This window comes from Aulonocara stuartgranti (assembly GCF_965226115.1).
Source record: "Aulonocara stuartgranti genome assembly, chromosome: 20".
Classification (NCBI taxonomy): Eukaryota; Metazoa; Chordata; class Actinopteri; order Cichliformes; family Cichlidae; genus Aulonocara; species Aulonocara stuartgranti.
This window is the reverse complement of record NC_138956.1, coordinates 33138391-33157935: the sequence shown is the minus strand read 5'-3', so window position 1 is coordinate 33157935 and position 19545 is coordinate 33138391. Positions and strand designations below refer to the sequence as shown.

Here is a 19545-nt window from a genome sequence, read left to right as displayed (position 1 = left end):
CCTTTTGACCTCAGGAAATCACATGATAGGGTGGGGCTAGGTTTCACAGCGGGTTCACCCGAAACCTTACCTTGGCTGATTGTGACCTACACCCGTTTTCACATCTTGCATCGTTTGATTAGGAAGAGGATCAACAGGGCTCCATGTCCCTGTTGGGGGAACACTCCCATAGGGCTTAAATCTGGGACTCGCCACCATTTGACCCTAGAATTGAAGAAGCTTCTTGGATGAGAGGTGAAACGTTTTCAAGCAACTTAAAGAAGTCCAGACACTTTTCTTCCTAAGCTTCTTAGCCGACGATGACCTGGATGACTTTAGAACCTTCACAGACGTATTTCTTAATTTACAATAACCAGAATCGCAATATTTTCCATTCTTATAGGACAGTACAGAAATAATTGGCCTGATGTTGTAATGCATCATAAATGTGTAAGAACAATGAACTGAAAGCAGTGGATTTGCTTCATTTTGGTTTGGGAGTTTAAGTATTCTGGGATCTTGTTAGTGTGTAATGTAAAATGGAGCATGAGATGGACAGGTGGATCAGTGCAGCATCAGCAGTAATGCAGGTAGTACGCCATACCATTATGGTGAGGACAGCTGAGCCTATGGCCATTAGCTCTGGGTATCAAAAGAAGGAATGAGGTTGTGGACACATGGCTGAATCAAATATCCTATGCAGGGTGCCTGGTCCTGGACATAAGATCAGAAGCTCAGACATCCAAACTTATACTAGAGGAGCGAGTTGATCGCAACACCTAATTGGATGCTTCCTGGGCACCTTGCTTTGGAGGATTTCCTGGTACGTCCAGCTGGTAGGAGACCCATAATACACTAGAGAGAAAATACATCTCACCTGATCTGGGAACGTGTTAGGATCTCTGAAGATGAAGTGAAAAATGTTGCGGGGAGAAGAACATCTGGAATACTCTGGTTAGCCTGCTTCGATTCAGAAAATGGAGTGACTGATGCACAAAAGGAAGACTTCGCTATGTTTCAAATTTCCAAAATAACCTTTATTCTAAACTTACATTTTAAATTTTAAGTTTAGTATAAAAAAGTTAAGTGCACCTAAGTTCTTTTTTCAAAGTATTCCATCTTTGACATGTCTCAGCAAACTGTAGTGACACTCATCTCCTTTAGTAATCTTAAAAGATAGAATGTGTACCAAAGTCCATCACATCACTTTAGTACATACATCTATTTTAGAAAATATTGTAAAGAGAATCCCTGAACTATAAATGTCCATAATCCTTCAACAAAGAGTGCTCCTTTTGCTGGCTGTGGTTGGCATAGCATCTACTGGTCAGCTGTAAATTACAGTACTTCATATTGCTGGGACAAAGCCACTGTTATGCTGCTTTACAAACAATCAGAGCATAGATGGGAAAAAAAGATAACGTTTGTACAGTTTCTAAGTTTTGATAGCTGTGGCCTCCTTTTCCAATGAAGCTGTATGAAATGACAGCATGAGCGGGTAAATAAATGGACATGGAGATGACTGTCACATCTGGTGCTGCAGCTTTATGTATGAGCTGCGGAGGAGAGGTTTATTAGAAGAGTGATGCAGGTTTCCAGACAGATGATTCTTCTGACTTAAATAACACTTGAAAACACTAAATGTTGGTTGACAAGAAAACAGGTTTTGTTTTCTGGCGGCCACAGCTGTTAAAACTTGATATGCTATGTCGGATACCCAGTGACACATTGACGCTTGACACAAATGAACAAGTCTACAAATATTAGCTGATGGTATCCATACAGGCAACTTGCCTATGTTTAGCAGTCTTCTTTCAGTTTGCCAGATTATGTAAGATGTAACGACCCTAAGGAAACGAGTTTAAACAGCATTAAATTTTTTTCTTTTTAAAAATCCTGGAAATTAAACATTATGCCGACAGTCATTTAGCCTCTTTGCAAAAGGTTTGCATACACGTGCAGGCAACTGAACAATGTGACATGTCAAAAGTTTCAAAATTGTTTAGACTGGATGAATTTTAAAATGTGAAAAGTGCTAAAAAACAAAAACAAAAACCCAACCACACAAAAAAAAATAAAATAAAAATCCCCAAAACATCACAGCTTTCTTAAAAGCATGAAAACTGATTTAAAAAAAAAAAAAAAAGCCCCTTGTCTGCAACTCCTCCGTTTTGCTTAGCAGTGCATTTCAGATAAAAAGTATTTTAATCTAACTTGTACATAGCAAAGGTGCAAAAGTATGCAGCAACTCAAAGATGCAGTTTACCCACATTAACTAACAATTGCAGTCACATCAGACCAAAGGTTCCAATGGCCAACAGTGTCACAAATTCTTGTCCAAGGAAAAGTTTGCTTTTAAATTGTGACATTTCAAATATGACGTCATAACCAAACATAAGTGCATTGTAGACCAGATCTTTGGTACAACCAGCTCATTGGTTATACTAACAAATTTATTAGCCTAACTACTTGCGTAAGTCACTTAAATGTGGAAAAGTAAAGAAACACTGAAATATAAGTCTCAGTAACTTTGCTGAAAATGTTACCTAGAAATGAACGCTATCATAAAAGGTGACATTTTTCTGTGGAGAATAAATACTTGATGATCTAAGATATACTGCGTGAAAAGGAAATAATGAAAAGTAGTTTAAATCTGTACAATAAAACATTTAGTGTATAAACTCTGGGTATCCGACTGTGAAATAGAAACAGGAGACAAAAAAGCTAAAATGTTACACCAACCACCCCTTCCCAACCATCTTTCTATTTGGATTTACTTTAATTTTTCTTTCCTTTAAGTTTACTGAAGTTAATTTGCTTAAATTTAGGGCTATCCCCAGTGCTCTTTGGCACTTGACTATGTTCATCTACAAGTTGCCCAACAAGGTACAGTAAACCACTTTCATATTGCAGTAAATCTTTTGATTTTTTTTATTCTTTTTGCTTTAATTTCTTTAATTTACATGTGATTTAAATAGAACAATCTCTCAGAAAGTTCACTGTGCAACAAATTTTCCGTGGTATTTTGGATACTGTGCAAAAGACAAGACATTTCTAGCTAAAAGCATCCAGGATGCTGACTTTTTTTTTCTTCCTTTTTTTTTTTTTTTTTTTTAAATAGTTGAGATGTAATTTCTCATAATCATACTGGTACTTACATGGAACTACTAGACACCTATTAATTGAACTACACTAAAAGTTTCAAAAAAAGACAAGTGGATGTTTTTTTTCTTTTTTACTGCAACTTTGTAACTGCGTTTCACTTTCACCATAAAGCAGCTAAACTATATTTATGCGGGTCTGATATTTCAATATTTCATTAAAGTATTTTTACAGGAGTACAAGAACATCTCAGTGTAATTTGCGACCATTCAATCAAAGAAGAGAAGATCTTGTTGACAAATAAAGATGCCTGAAAGAGGTCAGATCTGGAATGACCAAAAAGGTTAGACCCAATGAAGAACTATGGAATGGATTCTGTAACATTACAATTTTCACTTGTCCTCTTCAGGCAATGGAGTTTATCATTTCATCTCTAGGTCAGAAGTGGAGTACTGTACCTTTCACAAGGGCTCTAAAATATTACATTCCGTTAGGTGATATCAGTATTGTGGCATGGCCAAGCAGCCTGAAGAGGGAGGCATATGGGATGGGGAAGAACTGGGGCATCATCTGGGATGGGGACATGGTTTAGGCATGAAGGAGCTGCTGTTACCAGATGGTATAACCTCCACTGGATCCACCCAGGAAGAAGTTATTCTTGCGCTGTGTCATTACAACATTGGCACCTTGCATGGCAGCCAGCTGAGCGGCATTAGGGGGGTGTCCAGGAGGTGGGGGCTAGCAAAGGAAAGAAACAAGCACAAACACAGTTAAAGAGTTCCTCATTTTAAAGTGCATCTCATCTAAGGTGGATAGGACTTCTTGGGATGGACACTCACTGGGATGGAAACACTGCTGCCGGCTGTGAAGCGAGCACCAGCATCATAGCCGCTCTCCACCATCACAGTTGAACCATGCGGGTAGACTGCTCCCATTGGATAATAAGCCATGGGGACATTCTGGCCCACTGGCCCAACTGGCATATGTGGCTGCATGGGCATATACACCTGAGCACCAGGATAGGGAGAGGACATCTGAGGCACCTGACCAGGCACCTGAGGTGGAAGCACATATCTGGGCTGGTATATCTGGAGACACAGAGAACAAAACAGATTTTTCTTTTGTTTATAAATGTAAGTGCGAGTTTTAACTCTGCTCATCATTTGACTTAAATACGGATTGGTTACCTCAGAATATGCAGGTGGTGTGTCTGTGTAAGGAGGTGCCTGAGGAGACATTTGCATAGCAGGAGGGTATACAGGTGCAGTGCTCTGCTGAGGGTACACAGCCTGCTGTGGATATGAACCTGCAATAAAAGATTTTACATTAAAGGAAATAATTAAGAAAGAACAAAACTCTTAGGGACCAAACATTCCTCTGTCGTGCCTAGTGGTATTAATACATTTTCTACTGTAATAAAAATGTCATTTTGTTTAAATGTGGACAATAGAGGAATGCAACACATTCAATTTTGCTTATGGGGTCAATGTCCATTGTCCAGTGAACTTGAAGATGGCTCCTGAGAGCCTATTAGTAAGATGTAAACTTCCCCAAATATATTTTTTCCCCCAATAGTTACATATTCATAATCACAGAAAACCACAAAAAACAAAACAAACCCCCAACAAACTGTTTCTTCGGGAGAAGATTATAACAACTCACAGTACACAGGAGAAAAATGAATATATAAAAAAATAAGATTCAGGGTTTCTTGGCTACACAAGTTATGTTAAGTAAAATTTGTTTTATTATTACTATTATAAGAAAAGAAAAAAAATAACGCCATTTAAAAAAAAAGGGGGGGGGGGGGGGACACTACAAGTGATCAATTAGTAAATCAATAGGGAATTAATTAATTCTGATATGCAAAATAATATTTAAAAGTAAGAACTGCACTTCTCCAGTTTTAACTTAACAAGTGTGACTGGTGGATATTTTTTTTTCATACTTACTGCTCTTCTTAAACCGAAACTGTAACTAAGGCAATAATAGGCAAATTAAAAATACTTTATGTATGTCTGTTGTGAAACTCTAGGCCAATACAAACGCAGACACGGAAAATAAAAACCTGTCTGACTGGAATTTATTCATTTATTTTGCTTTTATCGTTGTTGTTATTTTTGTAACTTTTCCGGACAAAGAAAAAAAAAAGAAATCCTCCTATCCCCAATGTCGATATCGTTCTCCTCTTAAATTACACAATTACATATTATTTCCTCGATACAGATGGCCGATACATCTTTTTAGTCAACTACAATCATAACCATCAAAAAGCTAAAGAGTTAAAATGTACAGATACGAACGAAACTGGGGACAAAAGAAATGTGTTTAAATAAAATAGTCAAATAATATATGAGGATATAATACGTAAATTGTCAACAAAAGAAAACAAATATTACTAAAATGAGCCTCACGATTATATTTATATGATGGGTCCTACAAAAGAGAAGGAAAGAGTCATGTCAGCTGTGCCTTTAAAATGTGCCTGTCTACAGAGATATTAGCTACCTAGAAAACATGTGACCTGCCCACTAATGGTATACGAATATAGAGAGACAGTAAATGTAAGATTTCACTGTAAACAGCTTCACTACTAACAATATAGCCGCCTTGGTTCAGAGTAGGAGCCACACTGTTACCCAGGAAGCGTCGGGTTATTGTTATGTACGTGGCTAAACGTGAAGTCCGCTTCGGAAAGCCATAACGGCAGCTCTTCGTCTCTAGTTAATCACGTCAGCGTCGTATAGCGAACAGCTGACTAATTACCTAAACGAGGTCTGGAGAAATACCTTTGTTGTTCATTGTCGTGTTATAATTCAGAAGCTGAAGAATATCAGGTTAAACGGAGCTCTGCGTATCTTCTCACGGCCTTAGTTCAGGTCACGGCTTCACACAATCGTCCACTTCCTTGTTTTTCAGCTTCTTGTTGTTGTGGAAGTGGTGACGTCACCCGTTCTCTATCTATCTGCGGTTGCACGCACGGTTTTACGTGCACGCCCGCGCCCCCTACTGGTAAAAATGGAGCAGAGGTTAGCCGCCAGCTGGAAGGAAAAATGATTGTCTTGGTTTTAAGGCAGAGGGCGTCAAATTTACTTTTAATAACGCCCACACTGATAAAGTTGGGCTCACATCAAGGGTCATGCATACCTAGTTGCTTCTTTTTCTTTTTCATCTTCGGGATACTCGATGTACGAGCTGGACACCACCTTATCTGCCCCCATCTCACCATGTCCCTGCCATCCACCTCTGTTACACCAACCCTCTGAATGTCCTACTTCACTACATCTATGACTCTCCGCTGTGGTCTTCCTCTTTTCCTCCTGCTTGGCAGCTTACAAACCACCCACTCCACCCTACCTGCACTCTTTTCTTCACCTCTGCACTGCACTGCATTGTTTTGGATAGTTGACTCAAGGTAGTTAAACACATGAACCATTTTTCCTGATACATCCCTGATGTAATCCTACCCTGACCTTGAACCCATCAGTCACTCTTGCCATACAATCAATCCTACCATAAAATTATCCTGGATAATGCTGGTGCATGTCCCATACAGTAATATCAAACACAATTCGGTCCGCATGAAGGCCTCAAAAAAATCAGCAGAATTTCATGCTATTTACCTCCTTTTTATATCGTTTAATCAATCACAACAATAATAAAAATAAATCTAATCTTTGGGAAGTTCACATGTACCACATGTAAACTGCCTTCTAATAAGAAAATATATGGACATAGACATTTATGCAGGTTAATCTACATTTATTGCTGGGCACAATTTGCAAAGGGCCCTGGACCTTGGGTTTGACATATGTACTTTAGGGCCAGTAAAATATAACAGAAATATACAATATTATAACACCATCATTGCTATTTTCTTGTGTGTCCTTAATATACTCTTGCACATCCTATACAGCATCCTCATATACAATTTGGTCCAGATAAAGACATCAACAAATCAACAAAAATTAATAAATCAATTATGTTAAGGTCATTTCAGCTATTCATGTTCATAAACATGAACATTATTCATGTTCATGTTTATGAACATGAATAGCTCATAAACATGAAACACTCTACACAAGCTGTCTTGTGTAGAGTGTTTACTAAAACTTGCTTACTAATTAACTCTTATCAGTTATATCCTGTTTTACTTTTATATTTAGTTGTCTTTTAGGTATTATTTTAAGTTTTATTTCCTCCCCTGTCTAGTGATCTTGATTATCTGCACCCTTAGCTTGTTTTCCCCAGGTGTCTCCACTCTGTCCCGATTAGCCTTCTGAGTATGTGTGTATGTATACAATTAATCTCAGTCAGTAAAACTCCCGAAAATCATTGGGATGGCAAACCAAGCCGATAAAAAATATAAATTTTCGGCATTTGTTTATCCTGATGGGTTACCTAAAAATTTACATTATTAAAATGGTTAGTTTTGTGTGAGTCAACTAATTTATTCATCAACTAAATGATGACCTTTGATCTCAGAACTACACATTCATTCCTTATGTATCACATTCAGAATTAACACGGGATTATTCAAAATAGCACGACTGTCTACACCATGATCAAAGGTTATATATTATCTTCCAATTTAAAAAATATGCTATGACAATCATCAGTCAGAAATGTTTTAATCCAGTGAGAAACACATATAAAGCAACCACAAAAAACATATCTACGTCATTTTAAGAAGAGAGCCCACAAGTCTCCATAATTATTTCTGCTATATTAAATAATTTAATTCTCGTTCACATAAACGCAAAAACGATGCGAATATCGTGATATTACAGACAAACAGCGGTGTTGGGAAATTGAAACGTATCGGCACAGTGTTTCATGAAAGCGTCTCCATTGCTCGTCTTTGTGTGCGCTACTTCCCCTTTAAGAGAACCATGGCACCTCTGAAGTCGAGGCAGACATTTTTCAATGCAAGATTTTTTCTTGCATAAATTATGTTCATGACGTAGTGCAAAAGGCCAATTTTGTAGCAATTTTGTCCGACTTTACAGCTCAAATAGGATTCTGTGAGACACCTCAAGGATTTTTGATTATCTGAACTGTTGCAGAAAGGGCATCGTCATTAAATATTAAGAGACAGGAGATCCTAACATTGCAAGCCTCCTTATCAATGCAAATACCTCTTTTGTGTGCAGTCACAGCGCCTGTCTGGGAGCTGAGATGAATTTTTAATTATGTGTGACTGAAACAAACTGTGACAAGGACCTTTTTAAGAGCCGGGGATTACAGAAAATAAGCTGCATATACGCGGTAAGTTGAATATAATAACCGGACCGTATTCTGGCTTGCGCTTCGCGCATAGCAGCGAAATGGCGAGAGGAAATGAGTTTTGGTTAATATGCAATGTTCGTAATTAGCATAATTTATATATTTATGATAAAGAGAGGGAAATACATAATATTCGGTCTCTTGGCACGGATCGAGATGATTTCCGTCGCATGTGCTCCGTGCTTGCTGCTTGTCCTCAAAAGTGGCCGACGCGGCGAGACTTTTATTGGCCAGGATGGGGGTGGGGAGCCCATCAACACCCGCTGAAGTTTTTGACAGATCCTCATATCTAACGGGGCATTGCAGCAGGAAACGCACCGTCTCGAGTCTTTTTGTGATCCGTGGTGGACGGGTAACCACTTAACGTCCACGACCAGCGTGTTTGATCACGTTTTCTGCTGCTTAAGTGCAAAACAGTATGGCCTGTTTACAGGCCCCTTTCAAATAGTCTACTCGTGCAATGACTATAATAGCAATGAATTGAAAAGAAAGAAAAAACCCTGTCCTCTGCATTTGGTTCTGTTTAAGCTGGGTTTGTCATTAAAGTGCAGACACTGTGGGCTTATCCGGGAAACTTGATACATATTTTAATTTCTAAAATGGTTCTACATTTTTTAAATCACTTTTTTTTTTCTTTTTTGTTAACCCAGAATGCCAGGAAGACAGTGATTGTGGTGGTGCAGCAAGCCATGAACTCCCAGGATCTGCCTGCCAAAGATGCCCCACTTACTGTCAATGAGCAGGTAACACTCATGTGTTTGTTAGGGAGAAGTGGACCCCCCCTTCCCAACCTACTCTTGCAGTGAGCTTAACTAAACATAACTTTGCCTTCGACTTGTTTGCTGCTGTTTGCTCCTGTCACCCTCCATGCGCCATCGTGCCACTTCATAATGGAATGATTAACAGTCACACAGCAGACCACTGAGATCCCGATGCACTTTTGTGTTTTATAGACTAATAATACCTATGCTTGTGTTGGAAACAGTCTTTGAATTGCCATGCTTAATAATTAATTGTGGTTTTTCTCTCTCTAGTAACATTGTGTCTAGACATAGTCAGCAAACAAAAGCAATGCTCTTCACAGAAGCACAAAGGCAACCTTTAAGAAAGCATTGCTTGAACTGCTTGTTGGCTGATGCTCTTATCATTGTTTATGTGTACTCATGCTCTTTTCATTTATGTCTCTTTTTTTTGTTTTGTTTTTTTGTTTGGTTCATTTTGTCCTAACATGTGCTCGGCTTCTCTGTTCTCCTTAGCCATTCACTGTCTGACTGCAGAAGTCTTTTTTCAGCCATTTAAATCCTGCACTTTGAAATTCCCTGCCAAAGACAACCAGGTATGCATCCTCCTCTCTCTTCCTGCATTGTCTCTCTGCACCTTGTCCTCCAGCCCAGGTTGTCTTGCTGCCCCTCCACTAGGTCTGTCATTATTGCATACCATGAGTCATCAGCTAAGTTCTTCCAGAGGGAATTGACAAGGTGGAGAAATACTGAATTTACAGAATTTTTGTTTTACACCCCTCTGGTGCTAGGTCAGATGAGAATTATCTCCTGTTGTTTCATAAAATAATTGCACATAACTATTTTATTACATTTTTAATACAAACTCAAAGAAAAGCAGAGGCCTTCTTTGCATTTGAGTCCTCTTAGATTAAAATCCTGATCGCTGTGCAGGTCATTGTGATGTCTGGCCATGAAACCATTCGAGTGCTAGAAGTAGAAGTCGATGCGTCTTCAGCCTCTTCAGCAGCTGATGGGAAGAGCGAATGCAAAACTGATGAGGGCGTGGCTGAAGCTGGAGAGCAACCTGATGCCAGCAGCACCCAGGACAGCCCCACAGTGCCCCAGAGCACAGGGGGTGGTGTAGGTAAATCATTGTCATCCTTGATAATGCTGGATAGCAGAGAACTCACTTCTCATATATCCAGACTTGTAGTGAATTCCTAATAACATCTGTGTGATTTAAAAAAAAAATCAACAACTTAAAATGTAATTAATAACCAACTCTGGCTGTGCTCCTGCAGTGCTGGGTGAGCAGCAGGTGGTGTCTGTGGAGCCTCCAGCTCCTACGGTCCAAACTCTGACCCCTGCTGTTCCCATCAGCGTGTCTCTGCCCCAGCACCAGGCCGCCATGCCCATCACTGTGCAAGGCTGTCCACAGGTCTGACTTTTTGAGATGCACACACACTGCACCTCATATTCATATTTAACCATCTGAGAAACAAAGTAGTTTTGCTGTCTGATTTTAAAGGTCGGTAGAAAGAGCTCAGAGTGGGTGGGAAAGCCATTTGGATTTTTCTCATTTTACATATTATTCTTGTAGAAAACGAATGCACCAGAGAGCCAAGTGTCAGTATTATTACATTAAAAAAAATCATTGTAGGTGATTTAGTGAGGTTGTATACCGATGCCATTGTGCACTGTGAAAGTAAAAAGGATGAGCAGTTTAATCCAAGTTGCTGAACACATAGCCTGAGGCTATTAGCACAACATTTTCAGCAATTTCAGCAGTCAAAAGTAAAACCCCTAACATGCTTTTTTTTAAAAAAAAAGCTTAATAGTGGAGTTTTCAGTCCACACACAGTAACCGAAGTATGACTATTTAGTTTCACTGTGTAAAAACACAACATTAAAAATAATAAGGAGACAAAATAGTCCACTGAAAGCACATTGAATACCTCGCAGGCATAAATGTTGATGGAATTTTTTTCACTAGGTGCTGACCCAGGAAAGTCTGGCCACTCTGATGACTGGTATGATGGCACAGACGGGGTCACTGGGTCAGCCGCTGCTCATTCCTCTCAGCATGCCAGGTGCCATCGGTGGCCAGGGCGGTTTGGCTGTTCTCACTCTTCCTACCACCAATGTAGCTACTCTCCCTGGTTTCACAGCGGCTAACCCAGCTGGAAGTCTCCTCAAACTGCCATTTGCTGGCTTTCAAGGTAAAACAACGTGAATGCCTGCTTTTATTTGACCTCCTATATCTTCAATATGTCTGCATTTGTGTTGACAAGATTACAATTAAAAAATTCAACAACAAATGCAGACATCATTATCTTCACCAGCTTTTTTTATTGAATCTTATGACCTTTTGTACATTTGATTGTGATATGAGAATAATAGTGCTTGCTTAAAGGGAATTGTTGAGTTTCAGCTCAATGAAATATGCTCTGTAATGACCTATACTGTGATTTCAGCCTCTTTGAATGAAATAAAACGAAATTACTAAGTTAATATATCTGATGAAGTAAACTGTCTAAACGGCATAAACATCTATGTCCTCCTATTATACTTGTAAATGTGTAATTGATGTTTCAGGTCAGATTTTCCATCAGCTATTATAAATTGGTGTGGTAAACACTAAACAATTAACCCAAGTAGTGTCATTGTGAAGTATCAAGCTGAAAGTTTTCTTTTCCTCAAGCTTAGCTTTTTTTTTAAAGTAGTCATCACAAATACAGATAAGATGCAAACCAGTGGAAACTGCATGCTCATTGGTTAACTACTTGTCAGTGATACAGTTAAGCATACTTTGCTCTATCCTCCTTTTTGACTCTATTTTGGAACGTCATCTATAAAATGATAATCTTGCTGTGTTCAGACAGACTTGTATCTGGTGATAAACTTATCAGGAAAGTCTAAATCAAGGCCATAGATCATGACAGGGCTGTTTTCCCATAAAATCCTATGCAACTACACTAATTTTTGCAAGCACAGTCGCCCTCTGTTGACCACTAGAAAGACTGCAGATTTAAAGGCAATTTTGCATTGGCTTGACTTTCCATTACTAGCTGCTACATCGGACTGTACTAAGTACACAGAGCTGCTAGTATAGCTGTAGACTTGACAACATACTGTATATGTAAAAAAGTACTGCACTACCTGCCATGGATGCTCCAAGTGCACAGTTTCTATGCTGATGTTAATGTCAGAGGAAGTTTGGAGTTCTTCAGTTACTGAGTCAGCAAAGAGCTGGCTGCCTTTATTGACTATTTGCTTCAGCACACTGTAACTTTACCTTGTCTACAACTTTGTGCTGAGCTGCTGTGGTTGTCAATCTTTGCAGTTATACCCCTTGCACATAATCATGGAATATAGGTGGGCAGAAATTCCACAAACTTACTTGTTATACTGTTGGTAATCTATCTATCTATCTATCTATCTATCTATCTATCTATCTATCTATCTATCTATCTATCTATCTATCTATCTATCTATCTATCTATCTATCTATCTATCTATCTATCTATCTATCTATCTATCTATCTATCTATCTATCTATCTATCTATCTAAACTTCATTGCAGAACATTAGAATGTTGCATAATATCTTTCTCAGCTGCAACTGTCCTGAACTCAGTCCAGCCTCAGCTGCAAGCCAATGCACAGGCGGTGTTCCAGTCTCAGTCAGCACCCATTCAGCAGGTGCAAGCAGCCATGCAGCAGGTGACACCTCAGGCACCGCAGGTAACCGGTGCACAGATTTCTGTTGCTCAGGTGGGAACAGCCCAGACGACCACTGCCACCAACACCATCTCTCCGTCCAACTTGTCAGTGGCAGCACTTCAGACTGCAGGACTCTCCATTAACCCCGCTATTGTAAGAAATCTCTTCCTCTGTTCATACCATTCTTCATTTGTCATCTTTCAAATACACAATGAACATGTTATGATCTTTGTGCCTAGATCAATGCTGCTTCCTTGGGAGCGCAACCACAGTTCCTCAGTTCCCTTACATCCACTCCCATCATTAACAGTGCCATGTCCAGCATGGCTGGAATCACCAGTCAGATCATCACAAATGCCCAGGGCCAGGTGAGTGCCATAAAATACTGCTGCTGTAATAATATTATGTCAGTGAGCTTAGATTTGAGTAATGACCTTGTCCTGTTCTCATCCTGTTACCCGCCTTTCTTCTCTCTACTTGATTGTTTCAGCTAACAGGAAAATGCCTTTAATAAAATGAAAGCAATCCTGGCAGCAACACCATTGTCCTTGCAGTAGGAGCTAGACAAAACGCAGACTAGAGCACATATTGGACGCCATTAAAAAGAGAAATGAGACAAATAAGGGATTGGAAGACAGTGTTGTTTACTTACTTAATGTGGCTCACACTTTTGCAAAACTTTTAAAATGATGCATAGTGAACTATAATCATTCCAAAGACAATTATATTGTTTTCATGCATGTCTGTTATGGAAAAATTGCATCCAGCCTCCAGTTTACATTAGTTCACAGTGCTATTTCAAGGCAGTAGAGCATCAGACAATTTCAACTGAAACTGCTTGACCTCTAAATAGTTTCATTACTCACTCCCACCATTATTGCAGCCTTTTGGACTTGTGTAGTGTTTAATATTGAAAAATACAAGGCTTCTGTGACAGAACCTCTAATAGGATGTACTTATTCCCCAGTAGCAAAAACACGAGCATATCAGGATACTGAATGTCCTAAAAGCGGATTTAAGTGAAAATCAGCTGAGAAGTTTATATTTAAATGTTTGTTTGGATTTCATTTTTAACAATGTTTTTAGGTCATAGGGACACTCCCACTTTTAGTGAATCCAGCCTCTCTGGCTGGAGGAGCTGCAACTCCCACGCTTCCGCTCCAGGGTCTCCAGGTCCAGACTGTGGCCCCACAGCTGCTTTTTAACACACAGGGACAAATCATTGCCACTGTAGGGAATGGTCCTGCTGCAGTCGCAACTTCTGCAGCAGTTCTGCCTAAAACCACAGCTCCTCCAACACTTACCAAACCTTGCACACAGGTAGGAAATAACAAAAAGTACTGCTTGAGGTTATGACAAATTAAAATATTGTTGAACATTTAAATATTGGGGATTTGTTTTTGTAAAATTGGATTATAACACATTGAATCTAACAATTATTTTTATTAAAAATCCTCCCAGGCTTCAGTAACAACTGTCACCCAGTCACCGGTTGTCATTGCCCCACAGCCAACTGTACTAAAGACCGCCACCACACTCTCTCCCTCAGTTCCCATCACCTGTGGAGACACAGCAAAAGTGGGCCAGCTTGTCAGCAGTATGTACACCTGCTTCTCCTTCCCAGCCACTGATCTGTTTTAAGTAAGTAGATATTTTTAACCAGATTCTTCTGAATTGTAGAACCCCAGCAGGCAGTCAGCACAGAGGAGGGCATTAATCTGGAGGAAATTCGAGAGTTTGCCAAGAATTTCAAGATCCGTCGGCTGTCCTTGGGGCTTACTCAGACACAAGTAGGGCAGGCTCTCACTGCAACTGAAGGTCCAGCTTACAGCCAGTCTGCCATTTGCAGGTATTACCCTCCTGTTTTTGTTGCTCTCCACGCAGATGCTTTTTTTCTTCTACTTTTTTGTAATTCTTGTGATTGTAATTCATCTGCAGCCTTCATTTTATGCAGCTCACTCATCTGTCTTTTATGTAAAAGAAATGAAAATGTAACTACAAGGGAAAAGCAAAGACACTTAGTAAAATTTGTCCTGATATTCTAACTACATACAAGCAGTTTTCTTTTAATATATATGCTCACACTTTATTGTTTAGAAAGTTGCAAGTATATCTGTCAACGCGCTTTTCAACAGTCATTAAATAAGAAAAACAATAGTAATAATAATTTGGTATTATAATTATTGTTATATAAATAAGGAAAACTAATTATATTAATGGAGAGTCCTGCAGTCTGATATATCTATTATATTCTGATATAATAGAACAGGACATTACAACGTTACAACTCACACTCATTTTTCTTGGTTTTCTTTTTACACCCGTATTGTCTGTTTGCACATGTTTATATTAATTTATGGACCTCTCTTCCATTTTACTAACAAAATATAAAAAAATGAGGGTAGATTTAACACTACTGTACATATAGTCAACCAAGGTTATCAAGAACCTAGTAAATTTGTCTGGTTGCAGTCTGCAATAAATAGCCAGCTTCGCTAAGAGGTACACAGTATATTATGCATTACATTTATTCAGTTCTCAGCGTCAGTTACAACTCTTTCTTCTGCCATGTTTGAGTAATGGCTTTTCGGCTTGCAGTCGGCATAATCCTAAACATAAATTTGTCTCCAGGGCTTTTAAGTCTTTTGTTAATTTGTCCTCAAATATATTACCTCTGGATTTTACCCCTGTAGAGTACTGTAAAAATACTTTATTTCACCTTATATCACTGCTGAATCAATGACAGGGATCATTCACACAGCAACATTAACCGCTCCAATGTGACATGAATAAAAACAAACCTACAAACACCCTGCAAATCTTAAAGCCATTATTACAGGTAACTGAATTATACTTGTCCATTTGCTTCGGCACAGGTCTGTTTGTGCATAAATTGGACTTATGCACAGCTCATTAAGCATGCATCCAGGTTTACCGTGGAGCTGCGTAACATACCACGTATTCCCATTACTGATGTGATGATCACAGTAATTAATTTGTGTATTGGATAAAAATTAACATTCTCAATAACAGCAGATGGGTTGCAGGGGGTTGATATAATACATAATTAATGATGATGGCTCCATTTATTTTCATTTGAAACCAGCCAAATGTCTTTGAAATGTTACTGTATCATATCATCAGGCTTACATATATATCCCACTGAGAAATAATGGCAATGCATGTTAGGGCCTCTAATTTGGAGATACTAATTAGTTTGGGGATGTGCAGTTTAGTGGTTTGTTTGTGCATGCACATTCAGATAATGTCTGAGCCATTTCTTGCATCCCTAATCCCTCTGAAAAAGTTCAGATTGAACTTTCTTTTCTTTTGCAGGTTTGAAAAGCTGGATATCACCCCTAAAAGCGCTCAGAAACTAAAGCCTGTGTTGGAAAAGTGGCTGGCTGAAGCCGAGCACTGGAACCAGAAAGGCCAGCAAAATCTGATGGAGTTTGTCGGTGGGGAACCTTCCAAAAAACGCAAGAGGCGTACTAGTTTCACACCTCAGGCAATAGAAGTACTCAACTCCTACTTTGAGAAGAATGCTCTGCCAACAGGACAGGAGATTACAGAGATTGCAAGAGAGCTAAACTATGACCGAGAGGTTGTGCGTGTATGGTTCTGCAACCGGAGACAGACACTGAAAAACACAAGCAAGATCAACGTTTTCCAGGTTCAGTAGTGACCTCATTCTGGGAGATTTTCTAACCGATCTTTTATCCTTTTGGGAATTTGAACATGTAATTCAGCAGCACAGAAGTGAATTGTGTTGTAAATATGACTGAAAGAATAGCAACTTTTTGAGAAAATTAAGAAATTACAAAGATCTTTTGAAAGAGTGCTAAAACTGAAGTATAATTGTGTTCTACTTGTTTACACTACTTTTGTGTGGTGCATACTAAGTCAAACTGCATGGTCCTCTTACCTTATACAGTGATATTAACATGTTATATTTAAAACAGTTCATGAACTTTTATACAAGTGGTTTTATAGGCTATCCCTCTGACTTATGTTAAGTGGTTATGTATTAAGTCACATTGAGTTTAGTTACATGTATGTCACGCTGCGACAATGGCTTGATGTTTGAATACGAATATGCTTGGGTCAGAATGGATAATGTGAAATTTCTAGCTGCATTAATTTATATCCAGAAAGTATTTGTCCTGCATGAGCAGCTCTGCGAACATAAATGCAATGTTGACTGACTGACATAGGACTCTGCAGAGTAGTGGTTTACACATTTTGCCTAACAGGAGAAAGATCCGGAGTCCTCACAAGGAGGACACACAGATCTCTTTGGGGTTGCATCGGGAGGGCATCCAGCATAAAAAATCCAAATCAAACACGTGGAGCTACTTGCTTAGGTGACCTCCTGTGAGTAAAGGAGAGGCTGAAAGTAGCTTCTTTTTCTATAAGACTTTACAGACTATATTAACATTAATTTCATCAGATTTATTAGGTCCAATAAGCCCTAAAAGTTACAGACTCCTGATTGTGTTTTGGGACAATCATAACTTTGATATATTTAGTTGCTCATCATAAAGGTGAGCTTAAAATCTGTGCTCATGCTGTCTTTAATGGATGTAAGTTTTTTTTTTCTTTTTTCTTTTTTGCACCTGTGTGAAGTGTGTGACGCTGCTCCATGTCCATGGGTAACAAGTTAAGTTATCAAACTAGTATTATAGCAGTCATCTATGGTGCCACAAGTGTAAACATCTTTTTTTTCGTGACGCTTTGTTTGTTTGTGACTAACTGATTGTGCAAATGCTCATAACATTTCTATGTGAATTCACGATCGTCTGACCTATTTTTAAACTTTTTTTTCTTTACTCTTTTTTTCATTCGGCTTTTAGGTGCTCATATTACTCTGAGTGTCTTTTGCTTTCTCTTTGCTCATTGCTTTGACTGTTACATTTTTCATCTTGAGTTTGATTAAGTATATTTGGAAAATGGGAGCTTAATTGGTCTATTATGAAGTCGATTTAAAGCGGTGTCATGCCGTTTGAAACATTAGTAGCATTTTTGGGCACTCTTAATAAGCCTAATGTCAATCAAATTGATTAAGTAAATTTAAAAAAAAAAGTGTGTAATTAACTGTTCAGTGAAGGAAAGCAGTTTGTGGTTTGGTGCGTTATGATATTCAGCCTAAGCGCTTTGTGAACACTTTGCACATGCAGTATAAAGCTACTTTCTGATTGGAAGAAAACAAAGAAAAACAGTTGGCGCCTTCTGTACCGATGTTTCAAGGATTCTTTGCACTTTAGTGACAGTGAAGGGTTATGAATGGTTAATCTACCGTCAAGGTTTCAGTTTTGATTTTGAAAGAATTCTCTTTGCTTTTTAATGTGCTTGAACAGTAGGAAGCTTTGCAAAATGTAGCAGTACTTGCAACAGTGCAGCCATCAACCTGACAAGCAACATCTATTATTAAGATTCTCTTCCTTTTTATGCAGATAAAATGTCAAATACTGCAAAGTATAAAGGCTATTATTATTCTGTTATGAGTTTGTGAAACGAATAATACATTTTATGTTCCAGCTAATATTTACCTTTTGAATGACGGTATGAAGGCCTTTGTTGCGGTGGACATGTACCTAACCATAAAGTAATAAATATTACAAAGGTTTTGTTTTCCTTGGTGATCAAAAAGGGAAGGCAATATATCATATTGATTAATATAAGTTGTCCAATAAGATAAATTAGATTAATAATATGAAAGTTATATTAATTTGATTCAACAACAAACATAAAGCTTTGTGTTTTTGGAGGATAAGGGAAAAAGAAAATTGGAAGCTGTTGTGTTTTTTTTTTATATATATAATTTTTTTTGTCAAATAAATAAACCCATCTTTATTACTTACTGATTGTTGTCTGCTGATATACATGACTCAAAAAAGGAGAAAAAGAGTGCCTTTATTAATATACATTGTGGGCCAGTCATCTTCCAAGAATTGCCCACACACTCTGGTCACAGAAGGCTGAGCATTGTCCTGTACCCGAAGGAGCCCGGGGCCCACTCCACCAGCAAAAGGTCTGACAGTGGGCCTGAGGATTTCATCCTGATACCACAGTTCATGACATTCAGTACAGTGTCTCCAGCCTTTATTATGTGTATTACATGTGGTCAGTGTGAATTTGCTCTAAATTATAACAACAACAGGGCACCAGTGGCGGACCTGCGAGTTTTGATGTTCTCGAGTGAATGCCAGTTAAGCTGCATGGTGCTAGGCTGATAGCACAGGTTCTCACTGAAGGATATTGGGCCTCTGTGCCATACTCAGTGTGTTTTTGACAGTTTGCTTAGAAAAATACATCTTAGTACCCTGCTAGAGGTCATTTTGTAGGGCTCTGGCAGTTCTCCTCCTGTTCCCCCTCACCCAAAGGAACAGATACCAGTCCTGCTGCTGGGTTGATGTGCTTATTCAGCCCTGAGCTGTCCTTGTGAAGTGGCCCATTTCCAGCTATGTCCTCCACACTCTTCAGACTATGATGGGAAACAACAAACTTTCCTATGGTGGTACAGATGGCTGTGTCATCCTAAAGGAGCTGGACTACCTGTGTAACTTGAATAGGCTGCAGAAACAAGACAATACCTACAGGACACTGACAAAAAGCAAAATTAGACCAAAATCAGTGAGGACACTGGTCAGATCACCTGTTAAACTATTTATTTTCTGGGGAGTTGGTTTGTTGTTGTTTTTCCAGAGGACCTGTTGTGACTTTCTTTTGGTGAA

The 19545-nt window shown here is 38.8% G+C and overlaps 2 protein-coding genes across 4 annotated transcripts; one reads left to right on the top strand and one right to left on the bottom strand.

Annotated features, from left to right (window-relative positions):
• Positions 1-994: 994 nt before the first annotated feature.
• Positions 995-6022, bottom strand: dazap2 (DAZ associated protein 2). Its single transcript, XM_082519766.1, has 4 exons — positions 5871-6022; positions 4269-4387; positions 3921-4169; positions 995-3819 (listed from the first exon to the last, which is right to left on the bottom strand). Exons 1-4 carry the CDS (start codon positions 5881-5883, stop codon positions 3691-3693), a joined length of 510 nt encoding a protein of 169 aa, XP_082375892.1. The 5' UTR covers positions 5884-6022; the 3' UTR covers positions 995-3690.
• Positions 6023-7824: 1802 nt separating this feature from the next.
• On the top strand, positions 7825-18748 carry pou6f1 (POU class 6 homeobox 1). Of its 3 annotated transcripts, none has more exons than XM_082519765.1 (11): positions 7825-8349; positions 9018-9110; positions 10041-10233; positions 10391-10527; positions 11083-11308; positions 12705-12964; positions 13051-13179; positions 13898-14131; positions 14273-14408; positions 14492-14660; positions 16148-18746. In XM_082519765.1, the coding sequence occupies exons 2-11, from the start codon at positions 9057-9059 to the stop codon at positions 16491-16493; spliced, it is 1884 nt and encodes a 627-aa protein (XP_082375891.1). In that variant the 5' UTR covers positions 7825-8349; positions 9018-9056; the 3' UTR covers positions 16494-18746. The 3 variants fall into 3 exon arrangements, with proteins under 3 accessions (XP_082375891.1, XP_082375889.1, XP_082375890.1); XM_082519763.1 differs by lacking the exon at positions 7825-8349 and adding an exon at positions 8380-8719 and having other exon boundaries at positions 16148-18748; XM_082519764.1 differs by lacking the exons at positions 7825-8349; positions 9018-9110 and adding an exon at positions 9121-9703 and having other exon boundaries at positions 16148-18748.
• The last annotated feature ends 797 nt before the right edge of the window (positions 18749-19545 follow it).

Bases quoted from the DNA above. Each gene is read 5' to 3' on its own strand.
- dazap2 (XM_082519766.1), bottom strand. The intron at 4,170-4,268 runs GTAACCAATCCG...CTGTGTCTCCAG, and splicing joins CACCACCTGCATATTCTGAG to ATATACCAGCCCAGATATGT. The intron at 3,820-3,920 runs GTGAGTGTCCAT...TTCCTTTGCTAG, and splicing joins GCAGCAGTGTTTCCATCCCA to CCCCCACCTCCTGGACACCC.
- pou6f1 (XM_082519763.1), top strand. From the start codon at position 8,603: ATGGGGGTGGGGAGCCCATCAACACCCGCTGAAGTTTTTGACAGATCC. The intron at 8,720-9,017 runs GTAACCACTTAA...TTGTTAACCCAG, and splicing joins TTGTGATCCGTGGTGGACGG to AATGCCAGGAAGACAGTGAT. The intron at 14,132-14,272 runs GTAGGAAATAAC...AAATCCTCCCAG, and splicing joins TTACCAAACCTTGCACACAG to GCTTCAGTAACAACTGTCAC.